Source organism: Primulina eburnea, chromosome 4 (assembly GCF_022965805.1).
Source record: "Primulina eburnea isolate SZY01 chromosome 4, ASM2296580v1, whole genome shotgun sequence".
Taxonomy (NCBI): Eukaryota; Viridiplantae; Streptophyta; class Magnoliopsida; order Lamiales; family Gesneriaceae; genus Primulina; species Primulina eburnea.
The window spans coordinates 8,575,940-8,586,764 of NC_133104.1; the positions used below are offsets into that span (position 1 = coordinate 8,575,940).

The 10,825-nt window shown below is 35.6% G+C and overlaps 1 protein-coding gene across 1 annotated transcript; it reads right to left on the bottom strand.

Annotated features, from left to right (window-relative positions):
• Nucleotides 1-7,610: 7,610 nt before the first annotated feature.
• LOC140829769 (21.7 kDa class VI heat shock protein) lies at nt 7,611-9,107 on the bottom strand. Its single transcript, XM_073193058.1, has 2 exons — nt 8,606-9,107; nt 7,611-8,273 (listed from the first exon to the last, which is right to left on the bottom strand). Exons 1-2 carry the CDS (start codon nt 8,910-8,912, stop codon nt 8,011-8,013), a joined length of 570 nt encoding a protein of 189 aa, XP_073049159.1. The 5' UTR covers nt 8,913-9,107; the 3' UTR covers nt 7,611-8,010.
• Between the last annotated feature and the right edge of the window lie 1,718 nt (nt 9,108-10,825).

Here is a 10,825-nt window from a genome sequence, read left to right on the forward strand (position 1 = left end):
TGCTTTTATATCACAACTGGAACCAAAGAAAACTGAAGAAACTCTAGCTGATCTCAGTTGGTTCATTGCTATGCAAGAAGAGCTTAATCAATTTACACACAACAATTTCTGGACTTTAGTTTCAAGACCAATTTCAAAATCTATTATAGATACTAAATGGGTTTATAGGAACAAACTGAAAGAAGTTGGTTCAGTTGTGCGCAACAAAGCAACACTGGTCGCACAAGGCTACAGACAGGAAGAAGGAATACATTATGATGATACATATGCTCTAGTTGCTTGAATGGAAGTAATCAGAATATTCGTAGCCTACGCATCCTTCAAGAACTTCAAAGTATATCAAACGGATGTGAAAAGCGCATTCCTGAATGGTCAGTTACAAGAAGAGGTTTACGTAGAACTGCCACCAGATTTTTAAATCACTTACTCCCTGATCATGTTTATCATCTTAATAAAGCTTTAAATGGTTTAAAAAAAGCACATAGAGCTTGGTATGAGACCTTATCAAAATTCTTAATTGATCATGATTTTACAGAGGGAACACTTGATAAAAAACTGTTAAAGTTTACAAAGAAAGATCATTCATTAATTATTCAAATTAATGTTGAAGATATAATATTTGGGTCATCTAACCCCAAATTATACGATAAGTTTGCTAATCTGATGCAGGATAAATTCAAGTGAAGCAACTGAAAACTGATATTTATATCAGTTAGACCAAATACACAATTGAATTGCTAAATAAATTTGATATGGAAACATGTTTAGATGCATTGTAAGGTCTAGAAATTCAAACAATGTAACCTAACTACACGCAAATCTAGGGTATTATTAAAAATACTTAATTAAATGTTTTAAATGAATTTATGTGTGGTTATTTCTTGATTGTATGGTTATATGGCATGGTTTACTAGAATTGCATAAATTATGGCGTTTTGCAGTATTTGATGCTCAAACGAGTAACGGAGACCAGGGAAAGTTAAGGGAAATATTTTTATTAAATATTTATTTTTAATTTTTTAATATATGATGTATTTAATAGGTGATTTTTGAAAATAAGGAATTTTATGGCATTTTTACTCGACGAGCCATATTTTAAACTGGTAGTCGATTTTTAGCAAAACAGAGGACTTTTTGAGGGTTCGGGTAGTTTTTTGAAAACGTACCAAAACAAAATATTTTACGTGCGTGTTGTTGGAACATTTCATATTCACAATCTTTATTTTGGTATTAACAAAACTTCTTGTTTTGTTTATAACAAATTTACCTAAGTACGCAGAAAGCTGAAACTGATCAGGCTTCGAATTGATCAGTTACTGAGTCAAAACTGAAGCTATCGAGACGCAAACTGAAAGTGCCAACTGATTGACCAAACTGAATCAGTCCAGCTGAAATATCAAAGACTAGTTCAACTGATTGTTCAGCTGATAGGTGGTTCAGCAGAAGACCTTCAGAAGCCCGGCCAGCTGATGAAGAGTTCAACTGATGAAGAGTCCAGATGACCAATTCAACTGAATCAGTGAAATCAGTTCAGCTGAAAAGTCAACTGATTTCACCATACCAGCTCAAGACCATTTCAGCTGACCAGTTCAAAGCATCAGTTAGGAGTCGATAAATTTGCAGAACAAGATAAGCTTATCTAAGTGGAATCCAGCTTTGCACAAGGGTATAAAAGAAATTGTCCAATAAAAGGACAATAATGAACGTTGCAGCATATCTTAAAGTCGAGACGTTCCAGAATGACTGTCAGAAAGGACAAGACACAAACTTCGAGGAACATATTCAAATTGCAATGAACATATTTGTTTAGTCTTGATGTATGGATAAATTTCCCTTATATATACAAGATCAAGACCATCAACAATAACAAGTGTGTGCGGATGAACACATATAAGAGAGGGGACACATAATGCATATCAGCTTATAAGAAGCAAGCAGCCCAGATTTGAGGGAACACTCCAACATATTATCAGCTTTAGAAGCACAATTCCCTAAGTGTATGAGAACACCTTCGTGTTGTATTCATAGATCAGTTTTCACACACGCACACACAATCACTCACACATATACAAGAAAGTTGAACTTAAAATATCAGTTGAGTGATTATTGCACGAATACATTAAACTTGTGCATGTAGTCTTTAACACATAGACGTTGAACCAGTGTTGGCTGAAAGGTGTTGCCTTCAGTCTAAGCTAGGAGTTCAGTTAGGCATAGGTTAAGTCCTAAGCTGAGTGGATTTATATAAAGTGTTGTATAAATAAAAGTCTTCTAGTGGAACCTACCCGAGGTGGTAGAAAGGGGTGATGTAGGAGTAGTTGAAGTCTCCGAACATCCATAAACATATCTTGTGTTCCTAACAGATTAACTATAGGTTTAAAACTAATTTGATCAGTTCAGCTGATATCAGTTCAGTTCTCACCATAATTGAATACAAGATCAAACTGATCTCTCTTATTTCCGTTATTCAGATTACATAAAAGCTTTAAACAGATTAGCTTTCTTAACGAAGGATTACTTCGAGTATTTTCCGCTTGGTTTAAAACCAAAATAGATTTAATTCATCGGTGTTTACATTCTTAGAACTTGAGCTATGTAGCTCATTGAGAATATTGTGTTTGAAGCACCCTCGCAGATGCTAAGAATCGATCCCATAACGTCTTATTGGGCTTGATGGGCTTGTGTTAGTATATTTTTGGGCCAAGCTCACTGCACCTCACTATTTTAAAAAACCTAGGCCCAATTATGCACTAATTTTTATTATTAAAACCCACTCAAACCCTAGCCCCACCTCACTCCCTCTCGGTCGCACCTCTCACACACACAAACCATCAAGTTTCGGCTCATTTTCAAGGAGATTTCAGTAGGATCATAGTCCCGTCCCTCCATTGTTCGTCTATCTCTTTGTTGGTTTGATTTTTTGAGTGTTAGACGAAAAGGCACACCCTATACATTTTTTTTCTCGTCTTTCACACCATAATGTGTATTTTTGAATTTTTAAGCATGACCCATAGCAGATTTCATGTTTCCTCCATGTTTTTCTTTGTATTTCTTGAGAAAACTTGACTCTCATGACATATGGATCACATTTTTTTATATGAAATGAAGGGACTACCAAGGCTCGGTGGTTAGGGGTCATGTTACTATAGGTTTGAAGATGTCTAGATGTACATATAGGCTTTGGAACAAATCCTTGTAGGTGGCCAATCGGAATCTTCTTGTATTGGCTTTGTTTCGGTTCGACTGAATTGTGAGGGGTGAGTTATTGTGCTAGGGTTATTCCAAGACTCGTATAAGACCTTGGGGGGACCTGAGACATGGCCTAGAGTGGCTCGTATACATCTAGTTGTGGGCTAAGGGCAGATCGACGGAGCTAGAGATGTTTGTGGCTCGATTTTGGTCATTTCGAGTGATTCATGCACGACCACGTGCATGGGGATAGGTGCCATGGCTAGGTCAGTCTGGGAAGGTCCAGTGGTAGGCTAGGAAGGGCTGGTTAGGGTCTGGTCCGAGCTGGTGTGGAATAGAGTCGAGCTATTGGCTTAGAAGTGTAGCTAGTGTTAAGCCGCCTTTGTGCATAAATTCTAGCAGCTGTCCAGTCATGTTCGAGGGTCTTAAGCGGTCTGAATTAGGTTGTTTAAGCGTAGAGCCCAAAATCAGCACACGTAAAACCCATTCATTTATTTAAATTGTCAAATTAATTATTTAATTTTAAAATGATTCAGCGATGCATGATTTATGAAATTGTATTATTTTAAATTATTATATGTTTTTTTATGCACGTTAAAAAGTTTTATTGAGTTATATGTTTCAGGTGAATATTCGACGCGCGCTCAGGAAAAGAGACCGGTGACGATTTAGGCGATTTATGAAAATGTGGTATTTTATTGCAAGTCAAGAAAGGGGTATTTTAAATGATTTATTAAGTTCTAGCTTTTTTAAAAATCCTAATTTAATTTATTAGGTGATTTTAAGGTTTTAAAATTTAAAATTTTATCAATTATGCATTTTATTTTAAATTAAGGGATTTTGATAAATAAGTATTGAGTTAGTATTTTTAATTAGCATGTTAATTGGTTATTGTCTATTTAATTAACCTAATTAACCCCTAATTAAAACACACTCACACACGTTATGAAAACAAACACACACACACGATTTACACTTTCACACTCAGCACACACAACACACACACACACACATACATGTTCATTTTCTTTGAGGGAGAGTAGGGTTCTTGAGTTTTTCAGCAGCCTTCACCATTCCTTTCTTTTTCCTGGAGATTCATGATCATTTTCGGGCAAGAAATCGCACATCAAACTCACCCGGTCATATCCTGTGATCCACCGTGTCGATATTCGTCATCTTCGTGCATTTTTAACGCATAGGCATGTTTATTATTTCGTTTTTGCATCAATCTTGTCATAGTATATGTTCCGATTTTTATTGTGTGTGAAAATTCATGTTTGTTATGCAAAAATTTGAGCAAAAATGTTTGTAAAGATTTTTGAAAGTTTTTAGATCTCAAAACCGGATGTTTCTGTCATTTTGTGTATTGTACTTTTTTGTTCGATTTTCTGGAAACGTTTTCAACATATAAAACATATTACTTTTTGATACCTTCGATTTGACAGTAAATTCATAATTTCTGGACAAGAAGCGAGTGAGTTATGATCATTTTCGTGGGACTGCTCAAACTGTGACGTTTTTAAAATATGTTCTTCATGTGTTCTTGAGAATTCTTTGTTGCAGGCTTCCTTGGGACCTCCGGGTGATCACTGCTGCATTTAGGTATATTGCGTATGGTGTTCAGATATATTTTGGTGCTACGGTTCGTGTCGTGAAGCACTTGGTTGTATTAGAAGTCGTAAGAAGTATTTTGTGTCAAAAAAATCATGATTTCAGCATGAACATGTTTTAAGTTTAAATTACGTGCATCTTATGATATTAAGATTATGTTATTGCATGTTGGTTTACGAGTGGGTAAATTTTGGAACAATATTCCCCAAGACGTAGGATTGTGCGTGGAGCAGGTAATGAGGATAGAAATGCTGAGGATGGGGAGAGGGCCACTCCTCCTCGTCCACCCCCAGATATGCAAGCTCAGATGCTTGCAAAGATGACTCAGTTCTTCGCACAGTTTGTGGAGAACAATTATGCCGTAGATACAGGGGCGAGGCCCAGACCAGAGGCAGCATATGAGAGGTTCAGGAGGATGAACGCGAAGTAGATCTCGGGGACTACTGACCTGATGATAGCTGAGGGCTGGATTAAGTCCTAAGAGGTACTTTTTGGTTTCATGGAGCTGTATGATGCAGACAGAGTCAGGTGTGCCACTTTCCTGCTGATAGGAGACGTCAGAATGTGGTGGGAGAGCGCATCTGTGTCAGTGAATTTGCAAGCACTAATTTTCCAACTGATAGGTAGTTCAGCAGAAGATCTTCAGAAGCTCGGCTAGCTGATGAAGTGTTCAACTGATGAAGAGCCCAACTGACCAGTTCAACTGAATCAGTGGAATTAGTCCAGCTGACGAGCCAACTGATTTCACCAAACCAGTTCAACTGACGAGTTCAGAGCATCAGTTTGGAATCAATCAGTTTGCAGAACACGAAAATCTTACCTAATGGAATCCAGCTACGCAAAATGATACAAAAGCAATTGTACTATTAATAGTACAATAATGGACGTTGCAGCAGAGCTTAAAACTAAAATGTTCCACAATGGCTGTCGAAAAAGTCGAGGCACAAATTTCAAGAACACATTCAAGCTGCAACATATATAATAATTGAGTCTCACTGTACGATCAAACTTCCCGCCTATAAATAGAAGATGAAGTTCAGTGGAAAAAAAAGTGTGTGGCAAAACAAGAGTGTGGAAAAACAAGAGAAGGCACGCTTATTGCATATCAGCTTTGAAGAAGCAATCAGCCCAGAGGGAACATTTCAACGTGTTATCAAATTAGTATAGAAGCTTATTTCCCTCAGTATGTGAAAACACTTTTATGTTATTCTTATAGATCAGTTCTCACACACGCGCACACAACACCACCCAAAATACATTCTTGCACAAAGACATTAAACTTGTGTATGTAGTCTTTGACACACAGACGTTGAACAAGTGTTGGCTGGAAGGTTCTGCCTTCAGTCTAGACTAGGAGTTCAGTCACGCAGGAGGGTATGTCCTAAGCTGATTGGGTTTGTACAAGGTATTGTATAAATCAAAGTCTTCTAGTGGATCTTACCCGAGGTGGTAGAAGGGGTGACGTTGGAGCAGTTGAAGTCTCCGAACATCCATAAACATATATTGTATGCTTAACTGTTTAAGTATTATTTTTAAACTGATTTGATCAGTTCGAGCTGTCATCAATTTAGTTCTCATCATAACTGAACTGATATATGCGAGAACTGGTCCCCCTTATTTCAGTTATTCAGTTCACATAAGTTACAAGGCTTTCAAATCTAACGGCTTTCTTAACGAAGGATTATTTCGAGTATTTTTTGTTTGGTTTAAAACCAAACTCGATTTAATTCATCGGTGTTTTTATTCTTAGAACACGAGCTATTGCAGCTCTTGGAGAATATTGTGCTTGAAGCACCTCTAAGGTTCCGAGCACATGATCCTTCAGTAGAACTGCCTATTTTGGTGAATGCCTTCACAAAATTAACAGCTGTCTAAAATAGATCAATGAAAATTTTGTCCTTCTAAATCAAAAATTTCTATGTTCATTAAATGAACAAGATTTGTACACTCGATGCATCGCCGTTGTATGATCATCGATAAAGATTATATTGAGTTCAAAATTTTTTATTGTAGGACCGAGCCCTTGTCGCTTTACCAAAAGCTATAGTTGATGGTAAAGGTGCAACTCAAATCTTTTAAAACACATAACAGCTCAAGTACCATGGTTCAATCGCTCTTCCAGCATTGACAATTTTTGCACCCAAAAATCTCCCTCCCAATAATTACACTCCTTGAAATCAATGGGAATCGAACCCGTGACCTTGGCTCATATACCAATTGTAGGATCGAGCGTTTTCTGCTTTACTAAAAGCTATAACTGATGGTAATAGTGAAAATCAAATCTTTTAAACCTCACATCATCTCAACTACCACGGTTCGATCGCTCTTCTAGCATGGACAATTATTGTACCCAACATTTATCTAGTAAGTTTAAAATCTACTAATTAAATTATAGTGTTAGTAGTGGTGACTACTAATATGTACAAGATTCAAATGGAATATTCTAGAGGGGTCTAGAATTGATTAATTAATTGATGAATTATTAACAATTGATAAAAAAAAATTAAATAATGATTACTTAATTTTACATATATGTCTATACATGTATATATATATATGTGTGTCTATATATGTATATATTTATATATTGCATCATCAAGAGTTGACTTTACATGATATATACAAAATGGGAATTTTAATTAATTAATTAAAATAGGAATCATAATTGTCAAGGATTTGAATCCTAGTAGAATTAAAATTGTGTATTTTAGTTATATGTTATCAAATGTTGATGACATAAGAGATATGATAACAAATATAACAAGACAACTTTTGTCTCACAAAAATCGGCCACCACATAATTTGGAAAAAAATTTCGGCCTCTTCTATCCCGCACCCGCACCGCTGCCATATTTTCAAAATTTTGCGCGATTCAATCTCGACGCAAATTTCATTTAGATCTCTAGTGCGATCTATACGGGAAATTCAGTCTCCGATCGTGGACCTTATTTGACGATCGAAGGAAGAAGATCCGTTCATAAGAATTTACAAAAAAGATCAAATTTGCTAATCTCGAACTGGTTTGGTGTCCAACGTATTTACGTAAAGATAAAGATATATAAACACCCTGAATGTTTTAAGTCATATGACACACGCAATGAACGTTTTGAAAGAAAAAATAGATTTTTTTAAACTTACACGCCGCTTTGGGTGCTAGAAAACGGTAATCCAACAATTATATGATACATATATATTTTTACAAGGCAATCACTAATTTTCTTGTGGTGAATGATCACAATTTTTAGGGATTTTAGGGACTCTTATCTCTAGGGATACATCATTATTCAGTCGTGCTTCCACTTTCTTCCAATCCGTTTTCTCCGGTAGTTCGAGCCTCCGAACGTAGCCGTGCTCCCACCAGCGGCTGCACTTCCACTCCCTCGGCTGATCTCTTTGTTGCTTCCATTGACCACTGATCTCTATAATTTTTCCATTCTCAACACAAACTTGAATATTGTTGCTATTGTCTATTCCTGGTTTGATAATTTATCATTGTTAAATTCACTTTCTGCGGGGAAAAAGAAAAAAAAATATATTGAGAGAGTCGTGAATTCGTTTAAAGCTTTTATAATAATATTAAGTTACATTCACTTTGTATTTGTAGAACAAATTATATCATCAAAGATACAATTTTTTTTCATAAGTTTTTATAAAATTACAAAATACTTGGTCTCGATGTAAAATCTTAATACAACACTGGGATATATAAAAATTTATATGGAGATTGAATGCATATGTTGTGCTAGCTACTATCAATATTCAACCGTATTCATTTCAGCTTTGTTGATACAAAATTAGCACTCACCGAGAAGTTGTGCTATCAGAACATAATCAGAATCCGTTTGGAACCAGTCGACATTTTTCTTGTTTGAGTTCTGGGGATTCGACAACAATGCATCTGCCTCAAATTCCCATAGCGGGAAAGCATCGGAGGGGTCGAAGAATTTACCAAACAACAACGGGCTGAAGAACGATCCTGCGCCGAAGATTTTATGCACTGTTGAATTCTCTTGGTTCATCAATGCTGCGAAGCCGTCTTCTTTCAATGGATGACACCATTTCCGAGGGCCCGAATCTTCGAATCGGGTCTCAAGTTGCTTGGAACTGGTCATTTAAGGTCTGATCAGAGCTTTGTTTTCTTCAACGATGCTGAAGTAAATAAGGTTCAATTCATTTATATCATTGGACTTGCATTAAAAAAATCAGCGAATAAATTCTTGGAGAATCTGTGATTGGCTGTAAAGATCGGGGAATATTTTCTTTTTGGATGTAACACATTATTAAGAAAGAGTGGTGATGAAAAGTTTTAGCAAAATGATCAGAATATATGTTATATTCCACCACAACAGTGTGAAAGGAATTAAGGGTGTTTTTTAATTGATAGATTTAATCTAGAGTCAATGAAATATAGATCAAATGGCCCCTAATTGGCCCAAATATGCATGGTCCGTTCACTGATCTAGTACTCGTTGTGGTAATTGTTGGATCAATTTTATTTATATAATTTTATATGTGAATAATTAAACCTCAAATAAATTGTTCAACTAATGTTTCAAGTTATTGAGTTTTAATGTATCTAATATTTGTGGTACTTTAATGTGTAGAAACGAAAATATAATTTCAGTTTTTATGTTGAACTATAAAAAATTATAAGAAAATAATGTCTATATGGGTCATGGTCCCTAGATCGCAGGCAATCACTTTCCTTATTATCTCCCATATTAAGAAAATAGTTTAAAATAGAAAAATAAAAGACTCTCTCAAGGAAATAGCATTTAGATTTAGAATATCAAGACACGTTATAAAGAATTCAGGATTATAGATTCAGGTACGTTTCAACTTAAGGTTTCAGTAAAATTCTTAATGATTTAAATGATGAATTATGTGGTTTATGTGGATTTTCCTTAAACATGTGGTTTATGTGGATTTTCCATAACATTTGGTTGAGCATGTATATTTGGTTTTTTGTTCTCCACTCAGATTTGACTCATGCGAATATTCATTCAAACATAAATTCTATTTTTATGTTAAATGACTCGAACTTTAAATCATGGCAAAAGAATTTACTGATAGTTTTCGGAGTCATAGTTTTGGACCTTGCGATAAGGGTTGACTATCTTCCTATCATTACTAATAATAGTATCTCTGATGGCAAGAGAGAGTTTGAAAGGTGAGAGATGTCAAATCGCATGTGTATGATGATTATGTAGAGGGTTATTCTAGAAACATTTAGGAGCACAATGTCTAGTGACATGGCTACGGCTAACATTTTCCTTCAGGACCTCGAAAAACGATCTGCTAAAAGATAAAATTTGAAATCGATACACTTTTGGCAAGACTCGTTTCAACGAGGGACATGGGTAAGGGCAACATAAGGGAGTACATTATGGAAATGTCTCATCTCCCTTCAAGATTGAAATCACTAAAGCTTGACTTCTCTCAGGACTTTCTGGTGCATCGGTTTTTTCTATCTCTTCTTCCTCAGTTTAACAAGTTCAAGGTGAGTTGTAACTGTCAGAAAAAGACTTGTCTCTAAATGAGCACATCTCGCACTGTGTTCAGGAAGAGGAAATGTTGAAACAAGATAAGATCGAAGGTACTCATTATGCCTCTACCCCAAAAGATAAAGGAAAGAAAAGGAAGTATAAGAAAGTCATAGATACACAATCTCCGAAGAAACAACAGAAGAATCCTAGTGATTCTCAAGTTTTTTATGTGGTAATGATGAGCATATAAAGAAGCAATACACAAATTATCACGCTTGGCGTGCTTAGAAACATATGCTTCTGAATATGGTTTGTTCTGAGGTTAAATTAACTCTAGTCCCTAGACACACATGGTAGATAGATTTTGATGTAACAACTCACATCATTGAGTTTATTTAGGGTTTCTTGGATTCCGATAACCAAGTCTCGCTAAAAATTCATCTACATTGGTGACAACAAAAAAAGTGAAGTTGAGTCAATAGGAAAATTTATATTATTGTTAAGACTGAAATAAATTTGGTTTTCTTGAACCATTCATT

What these genes read in the sequence shown, in the direction of transcription:
- LOC140829769 (XM_073193058.1), bottom strand. Translation starts at nt 8,912, where the DNA reads ATGACCAGTTCCAAGCAACTTGAGACCCGATTCGAAGATTCGGGCCCT. An exon ending in TCTGATAGCACAACTTCTCG is followed by an intron (nt 8,274 to 8,605) that starts GTGAGTGCTAAT and finishes TTATCAAACCAG; the next exon opens with GAATAGACAATAGCAACAAT.